This window comes from Exophiala aquamarina (genome assembly GCF_000709125.1).
Source record: "Exophiala aquamarina CBS 119918 chromosome Unknown aczIA-supercont1.15, whole genome shotgun sequence".
NCBI lineage: Eukaryota > Fungi > Ascomycota > Eurotiomycetes > Chaetothyriales > Herpotrichiellaceae > Exophiala > Exophiala aquamarina.
Window position 1 is genome coordinate 732,910 of NW_013550573.1, and position 23,656 is coordinate 756,565.

At 50.7% G+C, this 23,656-nt stretch overlaps 7 protein-coding genes across 7 annotated transcripts; 3 read left to right on the forward strand and 4 right to left on the reverse strand.

Annotated features, from left to right (window-relative positions):
- Positions 1 to 366: 366 nt before the first annotated feature.
- Positions 367 to 1,491, reverse strand: A1O9_11048 (uncharacterized protein; the record flags this gene model as incomplete). Its single annotated transcript, XM_013400276.1, has 3 exons — positions 367 to 871; positions 920 to 1,386; positions 1,483 to 1,491. The coding sequence occupies 3 exons, from the start codon at positions 1,489 to 1,491 to the stop codon at positions 367 to 369; spliced, it is 981 nt and encodes a 326-aa protein (XP_013255730.1).
- A 670-nt stretch (positions 1,492 to 2,161) lies between these two features.
- On the forward strand, positions 2,162 to 3,094 carry A1O9_11049 (uncharacterized protein; the record flags this gene model as incomplete). The annotated part of the gene is made up of 1 exon (XM_013400277.1): positions 2,162 to 3,094. The coding sequence occupies one exon, from the start codon at positions 2,162 to 2,164 to the stop codon at positions 3,092 to 3,094; it is 933 nt and encodes a 310-aa protein (XP_013255731.1).
- A 6,312-nt stretch (positions 3,095 to 9,406) lies between these two features.
- On the reverse strand, positions 9,407 to 11,289 carry A1O9_11051 (uncharacterized protein; the record flags this gene model as incomplete). The annotated part of the gene is made up of 2 exons (XM_013400278.1): positions 9,407 to 10,724; positions 10,787 to 11,289. 2 exons carry the CDS (start codon positions 11,287 to 11,289, stop codon positions 9,407 to 9,409), a joined length of 1,821 nt encoding a protein of 606 aa, XP_013255732.1.
- Positions 11,290 to 11,988: 699 nt separating this feature from the next.
- On the reverse strand, positions 11,989 to 13,591 carry A1O9_11052 (uncharacterized protein; the record flags this gene model as incomplete). Its single annotated transcript, XM_013400279.1, has 6 exons — positions 11,989 to 12,219; positions 12,282 to 12,427; positions 12,477 to 12,981; positions 13,032 to 13,247; positions 13,314 to 13,433; positions 13,490 to 13,591. 6 exons carry the CDS (start codon positions 13,589 to 13,591, stop codon positions 11,989 to 11,991), a joined length of 1,320 nt encoding a protein of 439 aa, XP_013255733.1.
- Positions 13,592 to 14,305: 714 nt separating this feature from the next.
- On the forward strand, positions 14,306 to 15,050 carry A1O9_11053 (uncharacterized protein; the record flags this gene model as incomplete). Its single annotated transcript, XM_013400280.1, has 2 exons — positions 14,306 to 14,433; positions 14,474 to 15,050. 2 exons carry the CDS (start codon positions 14,306 to 14,308, stop codon positions 15,048 to 15,050), a joined length of 705 nt encoding a protein of 234 aa, XP_013255734.1.
- A 675-nt stretch (positions 15,051 to 15,725) lies between these two features.
- Positions 15,726 to 18,294, forward strand: A1O9_11054 (uncharacterized protein; the record flags this gene model as incomplete). The annotated part of the gene is made up of 7 exons (XM_013400281.1): positions 15,726 to 15,785; positions 15,835 to 16,095; positions 16,161 to 16,393; positions 16,493 to 16,701; positions 16,792 to 17,119; positions 17,169 to 17,706; positions 17,761 to 18,294. 7 exons carry the CDS (start codon positions 15,726 to 15,728, stop codon positions 18,292 to 18,294), a joined length of 2,163 nt encoding a protein of 720 aa, XP_013255735.1.
- A 933-nt stretch (positions 18,295 to 19,227) lies between these two features.
- A1O9_11055 (uncharacterized protein) lies at positions 19,228 to 20,378 on the reverse strand. Its single transcript, XM_013400282.1, has 2 exons — positions 19,675 to 20,378; positions 19,228 to 19,629 (listed from the first exon to the last, which is right to left on the reverse strand). The coding sequence occupies exons 1-2, from the start codon at positions 20,094 to 20,096 to the stop codon at positions 19,560 to 19,562; spliced, it is 492 nt and encodes a 163-aa protein (XP_013255736.1). The 5' UTR covers positions 20,097 to 20,378; the 3' UTR covers positions 19,228 to 19,559.
- Positions 20,379 to 23,656: the final 3,278 nt, after the last annotated feature.

A 23,656-nucleotide genomic window follows, 5' to 3' on the forward strand; every position in this document is an offset into this window, starting at 1 on the left:
GTAAGTTCGAGGTGAAGTTGAATTGTGCGGTATTCGTGGGTCACAACTGCGAAATTTCGACCGCCAAGAGTTGTGTGCACTTGGGCTGCACTTTGGCTGCACTAGGGCATTTCGGGACTAGAGTGGGCTGCGAAGATATTTTTCTTGTCTGACAATGCAGACCTAAATTCTACTGCTAATTCAAGGATGAGATGCGTCAGACAAATATTTTAAGTTCCTTCACCCTTTCTGATGTTCAGGCCATTGAGAGGTTACTTTTATGACTTTGGTTCTGTGCAGCATCTCATTCTGACCCTAACAGCTCACGCTTCCCATTGAAGCGCGGGATATCCTCATTTGTGTCTGGTACATAGAGCAGTGCATTGATCAAGTGCTAACCTCCTGATGTTCTAATTTGTATGGCGTTCCGTCTTGTGCACCACTCACCAACATTGCTTCAATCAATTCAAGATCAGCGAGAGCTTCTTCCGGAGACTGCTTCTCGTTAACTGTGCCAGCCGCCAAAGCTTCACCCCATGCTCTGACCTCGGGAATAACTCCACTCCCTTCATTCGCAACTGCTTCCATCTTGCCATCGATTGTCACATCGGTGTACGATACACTGACAGATCCCTTGTCGGAGCCAACTGTCCATTCGCGGCCTTTTGCAGTTGTACCAAACGATATGGATATCGTTCCAATAGTGCCTTGTTTGGTTTTTCCCGTAGCCTGGACGGTATCAACTGGAGGAAGATGTTCTTGAAGCTGTGCAGAGTGAGCAGATATTGTTACGAGTGGATTGTCTTTTCCAAGTAGCAATCTCAAACCCGCCGTAAAATGGACGCCGCCATCGAGAAGAAAGCCTCCCTGGTGAGTAGGGACTTTCCGCCATCTTGATCCGTCAGCATGCACAATTACACGGGGTCTCTTTGAATCTTACGAAGTCTCAAAGTACTTTCCTCCTGAAACCAAAGCATGCATTTGAGTCCTGAAGGTTAACTGGCGTCCCATGGTCTGAAGCGCTTCGGCAGCATGAAGGAAAGATTTCAAATATCTTTGATTTTCAGCAACTGCCCAGGTCACGCCCTTGCCAACGATCTCTGATCTGTACCATTTGATCAATTCAACTGCTTCTTTGACGTTTTCCGCAACAGGCTTCTCTGACAGGACGTGCTTGCCCGCCGTCAACACCTTGCGAATGTATTCTGGTTGATTCTTAATTGGTAGAGCAATGATAACGGCTCCAATATCGGAGCGACCAAGCAGATCATCCAGTGACTTTCCCGAACCAGAATCCTCGGAGTATAAATCGACCTCGGAAGTGTCTGTCTCGAGAGTTTGGGCCGATTTGATTGACCTTGACCAGACAGCTTTTAGCGTTAGGTCTTTCGAGGCTTTCACTGCTGGCTGTGGCCTGTGTTAGAGGCATCTCTCTTTAATGAAATGTTGCTAATCCCAACCAAGTGTTCTTCACGGGCAAATATACCTAGACGATATCAGAACCTTGGTCATTGCTCAGTGTGGATGATGCTTACCCCCACCAAGAATTGCCAAACCAATAGCCATGGTAATCAATCTCAATCTTGATGCAAAGTCTCTGAACTAACAACGATGAAAAGCTCAAGTATTATTGAGTCGACGTCGAGGTATCATTCATATTTTCCGGACACATGTATTTCCGCCTCTCCTTCACCAGATACCATCGGGAAATGGCCACTACTGTAGCACTCACGGTGCTTCCCCGGCTCCTCACAAAGCGTGACCCCAACCATTTTGGGGAGGGGGTTTCACGTGACTTTACTGGACAGCTTTCTCAATGTCGTCATCCTCAACCTCCATAATTAACTTTTAGACCACCTCGCCGATCGTCACAAGACAAGGCACGAGGCGGATCTAGCCTGGCAAATTCCTAGCCGTGTATTCTGCCCATCATGCGGCGACGCGGGTCGAGTCCTCACTTCGCACGTTGCCAAAGGTTTGTCATTCCTTTTATCAGTGTATTTGTTGCTATTTGTTTGCTCCTGTGGCACCAGGAGCCGACTGCGAGATCCTTATACTTCAGCGCGCGGCCCTGGTAGCATCCCCCCCTTCATATCTTCCCTTATCCGATTGTTCTAGACCCAGTCGCAGAAGACCCTCCGACTCCAATCGAATATCGTATTCTTTCCTCGGACTTGACAAGATGGCCTCCCAATCCACGGGTGAAGACGAGACGCGGCCTAGTCTCCTAATCGAGCTCCAAGCTGCCACTCGGGCCAAGCACCATGCTCTCAATCTCCAGGTCTTGAATAAACTACCTCTCTGCATGCCGCCGCCGTCAGATTCGCCCATCCTGTACGCGAGAGGCATGACGGTATTTGGTCAGATCTACTACGCCTTTGAGAGCCACCTGAAGAATTCCCTGGAAAATGACGAACTCGACGAGACGCTGCGGGACATATACCATCGCATATTTCTACCTCGGCTATTGCGGGCGGCCCTATTGCAAAGGGATATGGAAATCATAAAGATGAGACTGGGTGAGCAGGAACGACAAGAAATCGACGACTTGGCAGAGCAATCGATGGGTTTCCAACGACGAATCCTTGTCAGCTTGTCCACGAAGCCGCATGTCCTCCTCGCTTATGCGTGGACCATGTACCTTGCATTGTTTAATGGCGGCAGATGGATGCGCAGTCAGCTTTTCTCGGCGGGCCCGTCTTTCTGGCTCGGGCGAGAACTGCCGCTATCGTTCTGGGACTTTGAAGACTGTGACGGAACTCCTTCGAACGGAGAAGACCTCAAAGTGGCTTTCAAAGGAGGATTCGCCCGTTCTGCTGCCTCCCTGAGCGATATACAACGCAAAGAAATCATCGACGAATCCAAGGCTTTGCTCGATCTGTGCTTGGAAATGGTGAGGTTTTTAGATGAATCTCTGTCATCATCTTTGGGAGCAGAAACTTGTTCCATTATTAATCGAAACGCCGGAAGCAGTAGGGAGAAGCGGAACAAGACCGACACTGGTAGCTCGGGCTCCCTGGTCGGACCTGCATGCCACTATGTGACCTCTACATTTCAATCAGTGGCAACATCGACCGCCACGTTCTGGGGAAGAAAAGAAATAAGCTCTGATTGAGACAGGAGAGTTGAGGTCAAATTAGCGCCGATGTGACGAGAGCACTACACTTTGTGCAACGCTGTTAATGAAATGCAGTCATCTCTCACAGTGGCCGAGGCAAGAAGCCGGATAGTTGCAAATGTGCCCTCCATGCTCAGTTCCTGCAAGCATCATCTAGGTATCTTTCTTTCCTCGTTGCTTGTGCCGCTGCACTTGAAATGCCGCTTATTACTGCAAAACGAAGAAACCTTCGATGAAGCGGATCCAAAGGGCTTGTTGACGGTTTCTTCCTTGGGTTGCGGATGTAGGTTCCAACAGAAATTTGTCTGCAGCACCCTATGCAGGGGATGGAAAGGATCCCCCAGTTTTGGTATTGCTAGAAAAACACCACCATTGTCTCCAATTCAGCCATCGATATAAAATTCCCCCGCCAGCATACAGTGAGCGATGGGCTGTGGCCTCCACCTGCCGCTCAGGCTCAGGAAACCATGATGGAGCTGCTACTACATACCGAGGAATGTACCTCGCACTCAGAGCTGCAGACAGTCCTTGAGCCGAATGGCAGACTGTATACATGATCTTGCGGCATCGACAGGGCCATCCAGTCGCTTGGGGTAATTTTTTTCCCACCCAGGCGGCCGGTTTCTACCTTGACTCTCGATCAGCTATAAGCATAGCTACTTAGACCACCTTAGGTAGATACTTTGTGTGCAAGTAGCATCAATCCCGGGCGTTCGAGCCGCGGGGGGGGGGGGGGGGGAATAACTCCTTTTTTGGTACCAAGACTCAGATATCTGTTCGGGAACGCTCTTATGAACTCTCTGCAAAGCATGAAAACAGTAGGTGAAAATGTTAGTAATATCGAGCTGTGATGGCATCCCTACCCATTGATTTTACGTTCCGTAGCTCCATACATGCCTAGGTAGCCAAGCCAGTTTCAAGCTTCGTAGAATGAGGAACTCCTTCTCCGGACGCGGCTTGACGCAATCATGGCTGGGAAGCTGCTGTGAAAAGGTAGCGATCAGGGGGGCTATGGGCCAAGCACATACACCTTCTACTGCCGAGCTAGCAAACTCAGGTTCCGGGATGCTGCAGAGCTTCGTTATCTACCTAGGTAATAACAGAGTTCGGTGATGGTTTGAGACATATCGGGGTATCATGAATTTATTTGGAAGTTGACTTGCCATACCGCGTATCGAGTACACCAACGGTTGATCAGCACGTACGAATAGAGTAGCGTCGGCCTTCGACATAAATAAGACACTAAAAGAGACTCGCCCTGAGAGCTATATACATATATATAGGAATTATTGAAGCTGCGGAATTTGATAGTTCAGCCGACTACTCCATGGTACCCTGGAGATTTATGCTCGTTTCCAAGGTATACTTTACGTTGGTGCTCCGTACTTGGTACCTAATTTACCCAAGATACCGGACACATCGGTCTCTTCGATTGATAGAACGAAAGTAGACAATTGCAGGTTGGGACGTCGTTGCCCGCTTTGCTAACTAGCCACTGTGAGGTACGAGCTTGATGAATTGAAGATGAGCATAGGGTTTTTTTGACGATCACCTACTGTAGCTACCTAGATCAATTTGCGACGTATCGCTTGTGCTACGACTCACGAGGTACATGGTACTTTCTGTAGCTCACGCTGCCGAAACTGTAGGCTGGGTGCTGGCATGGTTGGCCACTAAATCCAGCCTTAAGGGCGATCAGGGATGCGGATGGAGGTGGACAAGTCACCGGAGAGGTTTGATCTTATTCGTTGAACCCGCACGGATATTTTTCTCGTGGCCTGTACAGTACGTGGTCATTGTTAACACCTTTCTTAGCGTTGCAGAGGATTGGCTTTTGCTGGTGTCTTTAACCTTTGTTTGCTGCAAACGGGTGACATTCCAAAAGAGTTACATTACCTGGGGCGTTGGCGTAGATGGATAGTAGCAGTGATATGTCCGACTGTTCGAGACTGGCTCGATTGTGACACGAGGCGTGTGAGAGTCACACAGAGCAGTTTCGAATTGTATGGTTCTGGCAATGGCAGGTAAACACGGTTCGCCAGAACAGACAAGGCCTGTACTGAGCCGCGAATTGAGGGAGGACAGCATGTCAAGACAATCCCTGGATAACCAGGCTCGCCCAAGGCAGCGATGTTGATTCGTTGGCCACCCACGGCTCATCACGACTCACGAGGTGATAATGGGAATCTGCTCCAAGGGTGCGACAGTATCAGATGTTAAGCAGCAATTGACCATCCATACCAATGCGTAGTCTCGGTTCGTTTCAGTTAGTGACGAAGAGGGGGGTCCGTAGACAATGCCTTGAGAAGCAGACTTTGTACCGGTCAAGGGTCGATGAACAGGTGCAATGCGTCAATGACATTGATCGGCATCAGACGCTGCAGAACGGGCCTTCGCTTAGACGGTCATCCTCGGCCTGTTCAATGCCAAAATGATGACGATTGGCTAGATACACGATCGAGCGATTTTTCAATTCCCATCCAAGAATTGGAGCCGGGCTTAAGATGAGTCGGAAACAAATCTCCCCTGGCCTAGCCGTTAGGCCATTGCCCATGCTCAGATTCTGGTTAGCCTGGACTGAGATCCAAGAGATTAAGCTCCATTGTCTTGGGATGGTACGGGGGAGGTCTGTGCACGATGAACGGCGTGTCGGGACCATCTTTGGTTTCGGATTCGAGCTTGGCCGCAGCAAGGATATGAAATTGGCAGCATCAAACACCGATGCCAGGAATGAGAAGGCTAGACTGTGGTCTTGTGTTCAACATGCTCGAAGGATGTGAGGGAGGCTTTTTACATAGAAGCAAAAGAGGAAAAGAGCCACCATTCGGGAATACGGGAGATCCATCATACCCCTTAGTCAATTTCAACCATTGACCGTATTTGGAGGACGGGCTGTCGTTAGTCTTGTCAGAAAAGACCGTTCGGTACAGCTACATTCTGTGATGCTACTCCAGACAGAGCATCTCATACGAAGTACTTCAACTCCGTATACATGATCGACCTTGTTGGATTCTGTGTAGCGATCTACGTTTCAATTCACGAAAGTGACGCTTCGAGGAATGGTTCGAGGAATTACCCAGCACTGTGGCGATGAGCAGATCTGTCAACCCCAAACCGACGGTCCCTGTTTGAATGAATTTAATCACCCCCAATGGCTGCGTGTGGAAGGTGGAAGTTCAAGGAACTTGGCTCCGACCTACGAAATGTACTCCGTACCTCTGTTACTAGTACGGATACTGAAGAACGAAAAACCTAATTTCCATTTATGGTTCGGATCCTACTGTAGAAGAGCCGCATTAACCTGAGCTCTACGGAGAACGGTGTACATAACTGAGCCCTTAGCGGAGCATCACTAAACCCTCCCCGAGCAAACACACTTGGGGCCTATAATCCGGCTAATTATTCTTGCTTCCCAGCTAGGCATCCGTTTTAGACGGGCGTCGGGGAACCTGCCAGGTTCCCTGCCCTTACGCCTGCTGCCTAAATTTCGTTGCAACGCCTAAAGTCTCCGCCAAACTACGAACAACCGGGGAGCTATAGTACCGCATCGCGCTGACTCGAACCTCCCCGTAATGCCGCACAATAAGTTCCACGCGGCGAAACTGTTGGTTGGCCATTATACCACGGAACTTATAGACAAAGTAATCGTGTCTTCTAAACACGCGGTGTGTGACGCGAAAGCGCTGCAGACTTTAATTCATCTCATTAGAAGGGGAATTTACTACTTATCTTTCCTCCTCTCTATAGTCAAAAAATCTGAACGATAACGGGAACTAAAAAAGTACAAAAAGAAATGGTCACTACGAGGGTCGAACTCGCGACCTTGGCGTCAACAATTTTCGATGTTATTAGCACCACGCTGCTTCGAATTAGTTTATCTGTGCTTGAGATCTAGGAGACCGCGAATCGTACCTCTAACCAACTGAGCTAAGCGACCTGTTTGAATGTGAACTGAGTTTGTTTATCTTTATATTATATAGAAAATTTTAGTTCTTTCAGGAGGACTGTTTTGTGACGTCACGATATCTCCATCGTCCAAAATGCCTCGGTCTGTCTACATCTCCATTCAAGGTGAGCGGCAATCTCAGGCCGTTCTTTGAGGTCACGAACATACTGCTCAGGGGCGCTATGATGGCTCCTCAGCTATCTGGTATCGCTGCTCATACGTCAATTCCACCTACTGGGTTCCCTGTTCAGGTAGAGGTCCGGGAATCGTGATGGTTATCAGTGACCAACAAGACCTTGGGCTCGGATGCCCGTAAACACTTTATCCAAGATACTCTGGATGATGGTATGGCTGTGATTGAAGGTCAGTCATGAATTAGCACTGTCGGCTTTTCTCTAGTCACCAGGAACCCGGGATGAAGCCACATGGCCCCGAGCTTAAAGTTGTTCAGAGCTAACTGCCCAGCTATTCGTTGGACGCATGCGAAGCGCTCTTTTCATGTGTTTTCATCCGACATTTTGGAATATCTCAGCTTGCCCTGGTTGATTATGAGAGGGTCTTGCGCAAAGAATAGCTATAACGGACCCTATTGACCCAGTCCCGGCTGATTACGCTACCTCTTTCACCTGAAATTGACCTTCAATTCGAACTCGAGATCAGGGTGGATGGCATCAATTATCCCTGTCGTTCTTCTCCAGGTCCAAGGCAGAGAATCATGGCGGCGACTATTTGCTGCCAGTTGACATCGAATATTTTAATACCGATCAGGAGATCGACCACGAATCCTTCGCCCAATGCCAGTCGCCTTGGACTACGCGGGGATGCACAGCACCATTGACACCGGACCCTTGACTTACTGAAATTTATCTTTGGTTCCAGCACGTCAGTGCGAATACTAAATCGATCGTCTACACGGAGGATAGGGGCGATTTCCTAGGGCCCCTTCATTGAACCCACGCATGTCAACAGTAAAGTCTCAATTACGAACGACAGGCAACCTCAATTAAACTTGAGCGAGGCTACGGTGGGCGTGATGGTGTCACGAACAGCTCCTGATAACTGACCAAGTGTCTCACGTGATGGAGCGTATTTAAGTACTGTAAGTCGCACAGTGCACGCATGAGAAACACATTCTCTGTAAGCTTTCAGTTTTAGACGATGTATAGGGATACCTAACAACTATTCTACCATCGTTCTCTAGCTGATCCCCAAGGCTATCCTTAATAGGTGGGCAACTACTAAGCAGAAGGGGAGAGCGAGAGGCGACGTCCTTACGTCGGAACACAAAGCTGACTTCTCGCGGGCCTTCCAACGAAGTGGGCAGAGATTTATCATTGCCACAAAAAAGCGCAGCACAAGAGGCGCCCAACTAAGCAGTTCGAGCGCATTAAAAGAGGGTGGCGGGTTGGGGTCCCCCGGCATCCTAAACGGGTCCTATTGTCTAAAGATGACGAAAGTTGGTGTTCTGAATGAAGAGGAAGAAAGAAGACGAAGTGCTTAGGTCGACCTCAGGGAGCGATTGGAGATCGGTCAGGGAGCAGCAGGTGAGCGAGGGTGAGTAAAGTGGCCAGCGGCTAATCATAACGTTTTTTGCACCACACTACCTAAATTCTTCGAGAATGAAAAACCTATTGCCATGTATGGTCTGATCATCGAGGGTGAGCGGAAGCGGCGCTAACCTGGGCGTTACCTGGGCCACTACCTGAGCATCACTGAGTGCTCCTCGAGCATGCCTCTAAGCACACACCGTGGGCCTAATCTGGCCTCCCAGTAATGGGCTAAATCTTCCCCTTATCTCGGCATCTGTTTCAGACAGGCGTCAGGAGACTTACCAGATTGCCTGCCCTTAGGTTGCTACGATTCCACCAAACCATATTATGGTCCGGAAGCCCCTTGGCGAAGGGTTAGTTAGCTGACTTACCTCGGACTTGTGGATGATTGCACAGTCGCAGCCATCAGATCAGCCGCATTTGCTTGTTGTCCTACGGCAGTGACAAACGAGGCGCGATGTCGTCTGTTGATAGGCGTAATCTGATCGAGCAAACAAAATGGGCAGAGAGCTTTAAGGGAGGCTATACGCAAATCATGAGCAAGCCCGCCAGTACCAGTACAGACACAGTGAGAAGGTTCCAGGTTGGTGATTTATTTCGTCTGGATAGGATCACATTTTGAGTGGGCGATCGATGTGAACGACAAAGATCGCAGTCCATTTAAAGCATCTTGAGCCCGGTCTACTGATGGTTATGCATCATTCAAAGGCCAGGAACAAGGACTGACGGAAGGATTTGCCGCCCCATGCTCACTGGCTGGGCTTTAGAATAGATTTCCAACATAACCCGGACAGTCTTACATCAGCAGAATACTCAAATTTGAGTAACTTCTTCATGCGCCGCATGACCCTTGATTCCCACATCTTCGTCAGGCGCAATTGTGTTCCGACCAAGCCTTTCTTTCGTCAATCTGACTGCCGTGTGCTTGGTAAAGTACAATGACGGGTCTTTCACAAATATTGAAACCACAAAGGCTGCAACACCGAACGGTATGGAGACAAGCCAGGCGACCCTGAATGCGTCTGAATACCCCCAACGAACGGCTTGCGAGGCAGCCTCGACAACTTGTGACGGGACATTTTGGAGTCCGAGGGATGAGCCTGAAGCCAGGGCACGCACGAGACCTGGCACTTTGTCCCTGGGGTAACCCAAAGGTACAACAGCTGCAATCACCCGCTGAGGCACAGTCGTCGCTGAGCGATTGTTCACAACAGTTGTGAAGATGGCTGTACCCACTGCGCCTCCCAAGAACCGTACACCGCCGATCAAACCATAGGCAAGACCAATATCCCGTTGAGGAATGTGCAGCCCACAAGTGACATAGCAGGCTATCAAGATCCAGCCAAAGGGAATGTTGGTCAGTGCCTGAAAGACAATGCCCATAGCGATGCGATCTGGTCTTATTAGGGCCATTAACGCAGAGAAAGTCGACTGTATGGCAACTGCAGTCATAATTTGCCAATGGACGTGCTCGATCTTGAATACCAATCCACCGAGCACTGTGCCGCCGAGGGCACCGCACAGGTCCGCTGGGATGTTGTACACTCCAGCTTTTATGGAGTCGTTGGTGAACACAAAGCTGATTTCTTCGGGGATCAAAGTGTTGATCGAGATGAAGACGAGCCCTGTGACAAAGATCACCACAAGGAGGGAAGTAAACTCTCGAAATTTAGCGAAAAGCCGTCTAGGAAAGATGGGTCGCGCAACAGGCCCGTAAAAGTCCCAGAGAAATGTGGTACTGAAGACAATGATGCCTAGGATCAGTGGTGCCAAGACGTGCGCACTGGCCCAAGGATACGATGTGCCTCCCCAGCCGAGGCCGAGAAGAAACAAGGTCGTGCCGGCAGTATAGAGCAAGATACCGAAGTAATCAAGCTCGCCCAGGATGTCACGTCTGCTGCGGTCCCGGAACGGCTTGTTAGGCGGAGTGTAGAAGATAGCGGTTCCGGTAAGCGCAATGACACCGGTTATGGCCCCAAGAATGTAGATCCACCTCCAGGAAGCATTGCGAGTCAAGGCTTTGGCCATCAATGGACCGAAGGCGCTAGTAGGAAGAATTTGAAACTCGGTTGATGCTAGACCTAACGAACGGTATCTATTCGGAAGCAGCTCCGAAATACCAGGATATGTTCTGCGACGAATATCTTGTCAGGTATGGTGCACAAATGTTCGCAATTCCGGGCTTGTACTCACACAAAGGCAACCCCAGTCCCAGAGCCCAAGATGACCATAGCGGCAATACTTTGATTGATCGATTGGGAGCTTGCCCCGATGATGTGTCCGAGGATCAACAGGCACTGGCCGAAGAGTAAAGTGTGTCGTCGTCCAAACACATCACTCATTTGGCCGGCAAGTGTGAATGCAACACTGGCAGACAGAGACCACCCCGATGCCATCCAGCTGACATTCGCTGTCGAATCCTCGAGGTCCAGTCCTATCGGGCCCAGGACAGCAAAAACGGTGTTTATGGAGAAGCTGATAGATGGGTGAGCGGTGAAGCCCAGGAAGAAGATAGCTATCCACGTCGACAGGCCAACTTTCTGCTCGTGGTCCAGGTCTTCGAGGGCAGCCCGATGGGGGTCACCATGATCGTCTCTGATGTTGGGATCAAGAGCCTCGTGGCCGATTTCTCCTTTCGTAGGCTTGTTCTCCATCGACGTTGGGTCTGCTTGAATGCGTTGAATCTGACCCTCCATGTACCAGAAGAGACAAGACCGATGATTGCTTGACTCGTGCCTTGAGCAGCCCTGCTTCCAGAGTCTTTTTGTAGAGAAGGGTCTAGACTACAACAACATGATGGGGAAGTTACACGACCAAGGGAGACCGGTCCGACTTTTAGTGGCATGGTCGAATACTGCGCCGTGTACCGGGTACGAAGCCTCGGAAGTGTGGGTACGACATCTGCATCATGGTCCTCACATGAGCTTGACCGTGGTCTTGAGAGAATCGAGGGCTTGTGTACTGTCGCTGACTTGTATCTATCTGCACGAGCGAACGACACCCACTCGGACCCTCGGACCCCCGGACCGGAGGGGAATCGAGACGTCCTCCGAACTTGAGACATGTGACTGCTCCGCGTCTAGTAGTGTCGCATTTTCTAGCCCTTTGATGTCTACCTCGCGCAACTGGAGCATTGCGACACGGTGGGCGCTAACTTGCAAACCCCGAGTTCTATTACAGGTACACGCGAAAGAATGCATTCACTTGGTATCCCTCAAAGATCCTGAAATTCGACGAGGATTAGATCGCCATTGAAAGACGTGTCATTCACTCTAAAGCATGTGGCACTGTGTGTTGAGTTCGGACTTTCAAATGTTTGCTTGTGCTGAGCCCTTCTTGGATGATCTCCAGTTGAACAGTAGCAGATGAGTGGTAAAAGTGGGAACTTAGAAACTTCAGCTAATTGCAATGGGTGGTAGAACCAGCCCAGTGACACCACCGAACCCAGCTTTGCTCCCATCTGGTGTCCTAAACCAACCATCGATTGTGAGCCGGTCACCATCTTCCAGAAACGTAAACGGACGACCGTCGACATCCGGCAACTTATGGCCTACGATGTGAGCTTCCATTAAACAACCAAAAGTCATGAAAGATTTTTCATCAGGCCCTTGGGCGCTTCTCATATCCTGCAATCGCAATGTTAGCTGCTCTGTCAAACATCAACTTTGCCCCGGACTCGCTCGCATACCGGAGATGAAAACGTGCCGGTACCCAGGAGATCTCCCGTGTGGAGCCCACAGCCCGAGGAGGACTGGTAAGCGACATGCTGATAGGGCGTCCAGTAGCCATCCGCCATTTTACAACGAGCAAGCTCTACGACCTCTCCGCCTTTGCCTGGGTAGATGTTAGTGCAAAGGACCCCGAGGACAGTTGATGTTCCTACGTGATACACGGGCGCTCAAGTCAACGTCGAAAAGACCGTGATCCTTTCGGTCCAAGTCCAGCGTGGGACTGACTATCGAAGCATGGGTGGGAGGCGGTTCTGTAGGGCTCCCTCTCAAGGCATCAAGTGTCACTACCCATGGCGAGATGCTGGTAAGGAAACTTTTAGAATGGAATGGACCAAAAGGACTCATTTCGTAGCCTTGAATATCTCGCGCTGACCAGTCGTTCAGTAGGACGTAGCCGAAAATGTGCTCTGATGCTGTCATGGCAGAGACCTTCTCACCCATGTTCACTGGTTTGGAGACGAAGGCCCCCATTTCAATCTCGAAGTCGAGGAGCTCTGATGGGTGGAGGGCCGTCTTGTCCGAGCTCCGAGGCTTGAAGAACCCATGCGGGCGAACGACGTCCGTCCCAGAGATCGCAACTGAGCCTATACGTCCATTATAAGCCATTGGATATTCCCAGAAGGCTTGAGGGATAGGAATATTTAGGCTGCGACAGCCCTATCTGCCGGTCAGGACCTAGTCAGTATGATACGTTTCTTGGGACTCACGTTTTCCGCATGGACCAACGAACTGAAAAAGTCTGTATAATCGGTTATTGACATGGGAAGGTGCATCTGCACCTGCTCCAGAGGGATGAAAGCTCGATCATTGAGCTCTTTGTTCTCAAATAGGGGGGAAGACTGGGTAGTGAGATGTTTGATAATGGCGGCACGAATGTGTCCGCGCTCTGTCGTCAGGAACGTCGCAAAAGAATTCAAATTTGGCTAGATTGTAGATTTCAGTCAGTACGAGTGAGAAGTCGACATCAACGAATATGCTTTTGTACTTACTTGTAGGAAGACACCGTCCAACTTGTTGTCTACGCCACAACTGTCAAAAAGGCCGGCCTTCACAAGGAGGTCAAGCTCTAATACATAGGAGCCGACGGCTACGCCAGCTCTTTTTTTAGACTACACCAGAAGGTTCAGTAAAGTACCAGGATTCAACATTTCAGGACTAGACTGACGCCCAGGCCTACACCGTCAGGTGTACTGAAGACCCCATAGGGAATGTTCTGCACTGGAAAAGGGGAGCCGGCAGGTATTTCAAGAGGGTATCGAGGACCCATTGTCTCTTTTGAACGTGGTGCAGAGTTTGAGGCCTCGTGGTAGATGATGCTGGAGGAGGAAATGCTGGTTGTGCGGTTGTACTCTGAGCTCAGTTTTCTTTTAAGGAATCACCGTCCCAAAGAATTAGACCATATTTGGAAATCTCGGTCTCGACACCGCTGAGATTGACATGCTGCGCACGACAATGTTCATCGTACGCCGTACATACAGTACGGTCACGGCTGAGAAGGAGGCGTTGGAGTCGGGCCGGAGTGGGTCCTCCAGCTTGACGTGGATCTTTGGACGACCCGAGGGGTCGAATCCGGCTGACGGTCTGAATCGAGAACGAGCTAGAGAAGCTGGCAGAGATCTTTAAAGTAGTCGGCATGAGACACTTGGTGAAAATTGTATGCAAATTTGTGAGACCCCTTGTATTGTCTTCCATCAGCGATTTCGACATGTCCTACAAAGCTACTTCGCCATTGCCGGCAGCAAAGTCAGAAGATGCATATGTTCAGGTTATTCCGTTCGAGTCGGCATACATGACCTCGAAAGCATCTCTGGCGATCAAGGGTCTCAGAGGGACAGTACGAATGACCTCGTGGAGATTTTATATAACGCATGCGCCGACAAATACGAAGATGTGGTTCGACCTGGGAGTTTCGCATGTACGGCATCTGTCCCGTGGTCTGTCCGCGAAATAGCTGCTGATGCCTCTATCGCAGGATTTGACAATGTATCCGCCACGCATCCAGAACGTTCAGATCAAAGTTTTCAATACCGAACCGGCGGAGAGAAGCCCTGCCGAAGATGTGAAGTCCTTAGGCGACGACCCCAACGAGGTGAAGTATATTATTGTCAGGTAAGAGATTCTTAGCCAGGAGACCTTCACGTCAATTAAGCTTCGCCAGTCACGGCCATTGGGATCACATTTTCCCAGCCAAAGACTACCATCCAAACGCCAAACTTTTCTGTGGGAAGGGCTGTTTCGAGTACTCTACTCCCTCCTGGCCTACAGAGCCAGACAGTACATTCGATGGCCGTATTTGGGACCCCAAGAACTCTGACCTTCCCATCGAGGAGTTTCCCTCGCCGTCCGAAGCTCCTGAAAAATGGCGCCCGCTTGGTCCGTATAAAAATGCTCTCGACTTCTTTGGGGATGGTAGTTTCTGGATCGTCGATGCTCCGGGACATTGCCTTGGCAATATAGGAGCGCTAGCAAGAATGAAGACCAAAGCCGGCGAGACGAAATGGGCATTCCTAGGGGGTGACTGCTTCCACTGCCACCATTTTGTGCATTATCCAGAAGCTCCATACGGGACCGGAGTGTCGGTGGTCAAAACAAACACCTTCCATGAAGACGAAGAGGCGGCTAGAGAGATCATCCGCCAGACTGCCGAGCTCAAGAAAGGGGAGGGCCAAAATGCTCTTATTTGGATAGCACACACAGACGTGCTCGAGGGTGTCTGGGATTTCTGATAGATCTGAAGCCTGCCAAGGGAAGTGATAGAGTCTCCTACCGCAAATGCCTATTCAGTCGGCCGAGTTGCACCCCAAGCGACCTAATCTCCGAAGTCCTCGCACAGCATCGTACAATCGTAGTCTTCCTCGTACATACCACTCGTTATGGTTGATTAGCTTTTCTCTCCCTTGGAATCTTTCCCCCCGCTTTCCGTCCCCGTGGGTAAGAATGGTGCGGTGGACGTCTCTTATCCCCAGAAAAGCGGAACACTTCGCTCTTACATCCGTGACGGGCCCACGTACCTTTCATCTTGCCTCGCGAGCAGAATCATGATATAGAACGTCCCAGACTTGAGGAGTCGACCACCACTATTGGGTATACATCAGATTTCTCCAAAACAGAGTAATACTCTTTGATCGGAACAGTCGACGCTTAGTTGAGAAGCACGTGCCAGCCCACAGCGACAGGAGGTTGCCAGGGACAAAGTCCAAGTTAACCAGCTCTGAGAGAGGACATATTGCAGCCGACGGTCCTGGGGCACAAGTCCTCCAGTGTCCACTTCTAACAAGTATGTGGCCAGATGTCCACCATGCGCCCAGGCCGTCTATTTCCGTAATCTCATTGATGCTCACGGATGAACTTCAAATGAACAGAAACTCGACTGTATCGGCTATCGCCTCTTGAGTCTCACGATGCAGGACATTCCAATGAAGATGTCGCCGACAGCTTGCGAGCATTGTCGCTGCCAGAAGGTGAACAAAGTCACGAAGCCTTGGAACGGATGCTGACACAGACAACCAGATACGATGCTCAAGAACTATACCGATATGTTCGCGATGTTCTCGTCGCCAGTTTCACTGCCACTATCCTGAGCCGCCTCGTCGAAGACTTGTCGCCTCCACCAAGCAAAATCTCGACGAGGTGAAGAACCGAAGCACTTGCGTCGAAAGTGGTACAGTCGATGCTAGAGACGAGTACACCGTCGAAATCACCGCCGAAAGAAGTCTCCCTTCTACGATCTTTTCGCCTCCACAGACCGAGCATAGTGTGAGGCACCTGGTAGTGAGTTCACGCAGGATGCTCGCTTCGTACCACTCCTCGAGATTCCGACTAAAACGATGGCATAGGAAGCTGCCAGCTTTAATGGGAAGCCACTAGGGCGCTCTACCCCAAGGCATGCGACGCATGCGGTGTGCAGTCTACTTCCAGACCATGAAGTGGGCTTGGCCATGATCGAGATATTCCTCACCCGCCACTTCCCGGCTTCGCTGATCTTTCAACGAGAGCTGCTCATTGAAGACTACCGGGCGGGTAATGTTTCTGACCACGTCTTGCTAAGTATTTTGGCGGTGGTATCTCTGTAAGTTGCTCAGCCACCATGGTCGCGCTTGCGACGACAAAGTCATTAAATAGTTTTGAATATGCGACGCTACTGAAACTTCCACGCTCACCCCGTCAGCTTACTCAAAGGTCATCCGCACAATAGCATCGGCGCTACTGCTTCCATAACTCTTCGCGATGATCAAGGACGATTATGGGCTGAAGAAGCGAGCAGGCTGACTTTGTCTACCGCCGACCGACCCTCACTTGACACTATCCGGGCCAGCGAGGTATTAGGGTTCTATTGGTGGGCTGTTGGGGAGACTGAAAGGTCAGCATTCTACCTGAGTAAGTCATCCGCAACGTAAAGCACTGAAACGGACCGTCGCCTCGAAGTCATATGCAGCCACGCCTTACCTCCATGCTAATTCGAAATAGGTGTGACCCGTCACTCGCTACGTATGATGAAGAAAAGAGTGCTCTCACGCAGTAGCACTGATCCCACTGAGTTGAAGAGTCTCCGATGTTTTCACAGGCTGCGTCAGGCCTGTTGGATTAAGGCCAGCTTGCATGACGAAGCAAGATGTTCAGAGTCTTTCCCCCTTTTCCTCACGCCGCAACATGGAGGGATTGAAGCGTATCTGGAGGAGCTAAGTGCCATCGACGAAACCCTGGCGCCAAATGTTGATCCAAATGACTGGTTCACTTGGGATGAGGTGATGGGCCGAAATTGCGCCTCCTTATGTGTACGCGCGTTCGTTCTGTGGTAAGTCGTCCCTATGCTGTCCGTTCGAAGGGCGCTGAACTTCGACTAGGGGTGCAATACGGGATCTAGTTCGACAACAATGGTACGGTGCCACTACCGGCTATATGACGACACTGTTCGAGCATGACCGCAGATTGGAGGATTTTTACAGCAGCGTACCAACGGAATTGAAGGCACGCAATTCCGTGATCAGTTGCCAGCCGGAAAGACTGCGAAGGAACATGTTCTTCGTCAACTCGATCTACCATCTCTGTATGATCTTCCTCCATTCGTCGGCTGTTCCAGGCCTCTCAGGCAAAGGTGCGAAGATTCAAATGTCTAGCACACTCAGCCAGACATGTGCTCGAACCGCGCTCCTCAATGCAAATCTGTTTGCTAAAATGGCGCGCGAGTTCTTGTGCACGGCGCCAGACTTTTCGAAAGTTCCCACTTTTATCGGATATTGTGCCTTTATCGCGGGCTCAGTACACGCCTTCATGTTGAGTGCTGATCCTCGCCCATCGAGCAATCCACACTGGGCAAGAAGCCTTGTTTCTTTGCATCTACTTCAAGGGCTGGGGCACTACTTCCCAGTAATCTTAGTCTTTGTAAGTTCAAACTCTCCGAGTTCGACCAGAAGCTGACGAACCTTTCCCAAACAGTGGAGAGATCTGCGGGCGCAGTTGGAGGCCATATCTGGTAAACAGCTGTGCATCACAGACAACGCAATGAGAACTATCATTCATAGGACGGACTCTAAGGCCGTCGAAGAGGAGGATGTTTCTGCCATCAACAAGAGCCTTGCCGAGTTGGCAAAGCACAGACAAGGAGTCTCCCGGCTCCGTCCTTACGCTGTGACACCGAGTACCGACGATTTCGAGGATCAAGATCAGATGAGGCATGGGAAAACAGTCCAGCAGGAGTATCGGCATCTTGTTGAAGATCATCCGGCGCTTTCGCATCCGGAAACCCCTTTCGCAACAATTCAACATGACTTCAATGCTGTGGAAGCGGACACGGATCAGCGGCTCGAGACTCCATTTATTAATGATGCGTATGGGTCCCCGACATTGTCCTTGCCTTATACGGCTCTGCATCTGGATGACGAGCAGATGGAAGACCTGTTTTCAGAAACGCTCCAGTCCACTGCCGGTTTGACCGCGGCGGACTTGTTCGGCCTACCTGGACTGTTTTGATGCAAGAGATGGAATGCCTACGCACCAGGCTTGCGTAGCGGAGAGGAAGTGGGGTGGATAGTCCGTACACTTTGCCTACTATCCATGGAGCGCTTAAGGATCGCCTAGGAAGCACCAGATGAGCAGAAGATGAGCAAAGCGGCGAGCCGCTAAATGAGTTACTGTTTCATTTCGCCGCCGAACCTCGGTAGATAAAATATCGTCTTTAATCTCGCTGAGTACAAAGAGTCTGACTAGATTGCGGAGTTTGATATAGTACGTTTGAGGTCGATAAGCAGGAAGGTATAGTCATTGTCTATACTATTCGAATTGTGTGTATTCTGAGCTTCGCCATATTTCGTCATGCGATAGATCGAGATCAGTGGTAGGCCAAAAGCTTTTTGCCTTTCGTCCCCACTTTGGAACATTGTTGATTAGGGACGTCAATGCTTCAGGTCAAACTTGCACGGCATCTCCAGCCCAGCTTTCCCCTACCGGGTCCTGCTCTCTTATCAGATGGTATTGAATAACTGATTGAGCGGCAGCGTCCATTATCTGAGACTCTGTGTATGCTTGTTCACGTAGCATCCGTACGAAAGCCTGTGTCATGGACATGGTCCGTGGACCATATTACAGAAAGGGAACCGGGCCGTCCCAACTCGTCGATATTCAGCCTCTCCGCTTTCCGTCAACTTCAAAAGAAGACCATCAAAGTAAAGGCGTTAATAACATGGCTGGTTCTGAAATCGTACTCCAGAAGCGGAAACGCGTACCACTGCAAAGAATAAATGTGATATTTCCTCTTCGTCGTCAGTAGTCGGTAAGATGTCTAGATAAACGTTAGTATCAAGGGAGCCAACCCTCCAAAACTGGCCACAAGACATCATCGCCAGGGCTTTAACATTTCCTTGCCTTGTTCTCGCATCAAAGACTGCCGAAGAGCTCCCAAATGAATGATTTGATAAAGATACGACCCGAAGATGCTTTCCCGAAGGATTTTGCTGGAGTAGATACGTTGGCCTCAACTATCTCGGCCAGGGTCTGGTATTGAGCCAACCGTCGACGGTTATAGCTTTCGAGTAGGATTTGTCCTTTGATAGATGTCCCAAACCAAGTCGGGGCGACATCAACCAGAAGACGTCCCGTAGAACTGTTTCTTCCGATAACACGCGGAGGCCTCCAACAAAGGCTTTCTAGTAAGATAGGTCTCCAGAGCCAGGCCAAAAAGTCTTCGGCCTTCCAGTTCAGCGATTCGCGCATCCTAGAAGCTAAGCCAGAAAATGCAATTAGCTTGTCTTGGTTGAAAGTAAGGTTGCATGAATTGTATGGACGAGTGATCGCGTTCCAGACACTGATCTAGTCACTGAGAGCGCGCTCTTTCGTAGTGTCAAAGAGAGCCACATTGGAGTTGAGAGCCGGCCGGATTGAAAGCGTATCACCGAGGGGTTTGTGATCCCAAAAGTCATCTCGAATTGCATGTTCCTGCCCGAGTAACATTTCCGAAGCAGCCCCATGATGACATACCCAGAAGATGTCTGCGTGTCCAAGGTAGGCCACTGCAGGCGGAAGTAATTCTTCCTGCACGACCCACCCATGGGAGGCAAGACACTAATGCTTTCCTTTCTCGATAGATGTCTGTCTTCATATGTTTCTTCGTATGAGAGCTCACAATGCCAAAGGCTGTTTGCCATTCGCGGCCAGTTAGCACGGGCAACAAAACCGATTGCTGTGCAGACGTCACGCTGATGGAACAAGCCAATGTGACTTCCGCTTGAGTAGTCCGCGAATATGTTCAGCACCGTATTACTGTACACGTTGCACATCTGCGCAGCTTCGGCCTCCCAATCAAGCCAACTGTCCTGAACGATGCATAGTGAATCGATCCATAAATAGCTGTAGCCCAGTTCCAGAGTCAGAGTAATGGCATCTTGAAAGGGTTTTGGAATTGAATCCCAACGTATTGCAGTTTGAAATCTATTGAGATTCTTGCTGTTGAGCTTCAGGGTATCATCGTGCCTCCACCTGTGGCTGGGAGTGACATGAGGAAGGGATGTTGATAGATTGCCTACACTGAAAAGTCGTACGTCCGGAAATGGAGAAGAAGTCCATCGGGAGTGAATGTGCGGCCGACGTTTTGAACATGAACTCAAACGACGTCTGAGCAGCAGCAGTGATGTCTGGCTTCCAGCTGAAGACGACGGTATCTGTATGGTAACTCCTGAGCTGGTGGAGTCGCTTATACTGGTCAAAGTTCAAGATGAGAAAGCCTCCTTGCCATATGTGTCGTCGCATCGGAGGTAGAATCGAACAAGGTTCTTTGACCAGGGTAGACCACCGATTTCGACTAACTCATTGGTCGAAATGCTCAAGCGGGGGGCTACGTGTATGAGTGAACAAAGTGTACACTCGTGGTATGCCAACAAATGCGCCGGGCGAGAAGTTTGATAGATTTGCTCATTGTATGGTGGAAGGTTCCGGTTGTCTTGGTCGGTCAGACAGCCCGTCTCCCCCATCAACCAAGATTGCGAGAATCAATCCTGAGCGTTGAGGCAAAATGAGATCACCTGAATATCGATTTTCCCATTCTGCATATTCCGGCCCTTCAGTGCGTACAAGAAAGACCCAAAAGGCTCAGGCAGGACTCCTGTAGCGCTCCAGGCTCGGTCAGGGAGCGGCAGGTAAGCCGAGGGTGAGTAAAGCGGCCAGCGGCGCAATCATAACGCGACAACGGATGATAGGTTTTTCGCACGATACCACCTAGGTACGGAGTACTCGTAGCTGCTAACGCGTGAGAGGTACACGAGTCGTACTCGGACTACTCTGTAATACTGAGTCTCTCGTTTCTTCTGTTCGGGGGCTGTTCCGCAGTCAAGCACCCGTGACTTGCGTCCTTACGTGTTTCGATTCCTTGGTAGGAGCCACCAACCAGTGCAGCACCTCCATGGATTTCTTCGGGCTTGCCGGGAATGAAGGATGTTTGACGTACATGACACTCAGATCATCGGTGATTTCTGTTGAGCATTGTCAATGCTCAGCAGCTCTTTTTCGGCAACAATCATCTTCTGCTTGCTCGCTTACAAGTACGGAGAACATGTGCATTGATCCGGCAGACGGGTTCAAATTGTAAGAAGCTTTGACTACATGGAACCAGTTCATGTGGATTGAGGCCTCACGGTAATATGAGATGTTCCTATGGGGTACACGCTCCGTCCAGATAAAGGACATTTGAGCACATGCGGTGCTCCGCACTGATTTCCAAACAAGGGCACAGCGGACAGTTTGAGGGGCAAACGCCCATCAGCTGGTAATATGACACGGAGTACTAGTGCTCGGTAGCAGTGGTACGGAGTAGTGCCAGCGCCAGTGCTGCTGACGGCGATGGCTAAACTATGCCCGCGTGGATGGCAATCTAATTGATTCGCGCCAGCATGTCACTTGGAACTTTTCTGAAGGGATGCCCCTCAGAGATAAGGCAGTGGACTCATGCTAGGCGACGCAAAGAGATGTTCCAAATGTACGAGGAGGTGGTTGTCTGTCGGTAGCTCCAGGATGTCGTACGGAGCACGCGTACGTCCAGCGCTACTCCGGTGCCTCGTCATTGAACGGGTAGCCGGCTTTGACTATGCTCACGCCATGGTGCACGAGACGCCCCACGAATAGGTGGCATTAGTGGGAGCTACGCGGTGGTTGCTGGCGCTGGTTAGACGACCAACGGGAGACTGCACTGGTTGGGGAAGTGGTGATGGGGTTCCCGGAGCAGTAGCCCTCTGCAGGGACGGTTGTTTTGGTGGAAATCATGGGCATGGCGCAGGCATGAACCTGGCGCAGGCACTGGCAGGACGAGGTGGAGGAGAACGAGGGGAGCAGTGCCCGAGATGCGGTTCAGCTAAGCCGGTGCACCTGGCTTCTGGCCTACCACAACCCTGGGATTCCAAGTCGCCTCTGGGTACGCGGTACAAGTTGCAGAGAGTGAGCTGTGCTTGGGTGTGTGCTCGAACATTCGCGTGCACCTGAGCGTCATGATCATGCTCAGGAATACTCAAAGCCACGGTATTACCCAGCACTGCAATGCAGTCCGGTGCCACTGCCAGGCGCAGCTGCTGGTGCTGGTGCTGGTGCTGATCCTGGTGCAGGTGTTGGTTGGGCTTTGATCTCGAAGGTGCACTCGACGGTACCCCGTCCGTACTCGGTACTGACACAACGGCCGATCAATCTTGCATTTCTCCCTCCTGGTAGAATGGTGCCCATAATCATTTTGATTGACATTAGCTTTTGCTGCTACTAGTATCGGCAGTCAGACCATCTCCCCCATTGATATTGTAAGGGAAGGGCATCAGATGTGCAGCACCAGCCGTACAAGTTCAACAGGACGAGGTGCCTGTCTCCAGAATCCACCCGCCAGGAACGGCATGGTTTTAGGCTGCGCTGTCACTAGCAGCATCCGTCCTGGTCAACAAACTAACAAACTCCCTAGGGACGTGCCTCGGGACTGAGTTAGCCTTCGCCTGGTCCTTTTGGTGGGTGGGATCCAAAGCTAGGGCCGAAACCCCGGCAGGGAGTGCTAGTTAGCGCCAGCGCCAGTGCCAGTGCCGGTGCGACGGGGGCCGCGCAGTCTCCCCTTGCCCCTCTCTTCTCCCTCGAGTCTCGGGCCTCTGGCCTTTGACTACTGTACTGACTCGGCTGGGGCATGCCCAGTGGTGCCCAGGTGGTGCTTGGGGCTTTCGCAACGAGTACGGTAAGTTGCCACGGGTTGGATCTACTCGCACTGTAAATTCTGTAACTTACATCCTGAGTCTCGTCTGCTGCAATCTGCATCATCAGATAGATGTCTGTCCAGTGTCCAGTGCCCACTGTCAATGTCTACCCATTCCCAGTTATCTCCACACAACCCACTGGCACATCACGCAAGCCCATCATCGACACACTCTATTTGCCTTTCTATTTCCTCTTTCCTTTCATATTATTAGTCTCCACGACGGCCTTTTGTGTCGATCATTCTTCCCTATCCTCATCTCCTCATCTTCTCCCTCTTCTTCAGTCCTAGGGATCCTTGACTCTCCGTCGATCCTTCTGTCGTTTCCGACGCTGCCAGGGAACTTCCCATCGCCCTGCGGGTTGGACTGGACTGGACTGTCCTTTGGAATCTGGAGCTGGTGGCTGCGATTTTGCCGTGGCTATTTGACCAGTGGATTGGCCCACCGTCAACCTCTGCCTCCCACCACCGAGTTACAGACTTGCAGTACATACCACGACACACCACAGCCTCCCTCATCAATCTTCTAGCCGCCATTATCCACCAGAGAGCCAAATCTCGGGCTTGTCCCCGGTGTTCGTCGCCCGTTCGTCCCAAACTCCAAGCTCCAATGGTCCGCCTGCCTGGGAC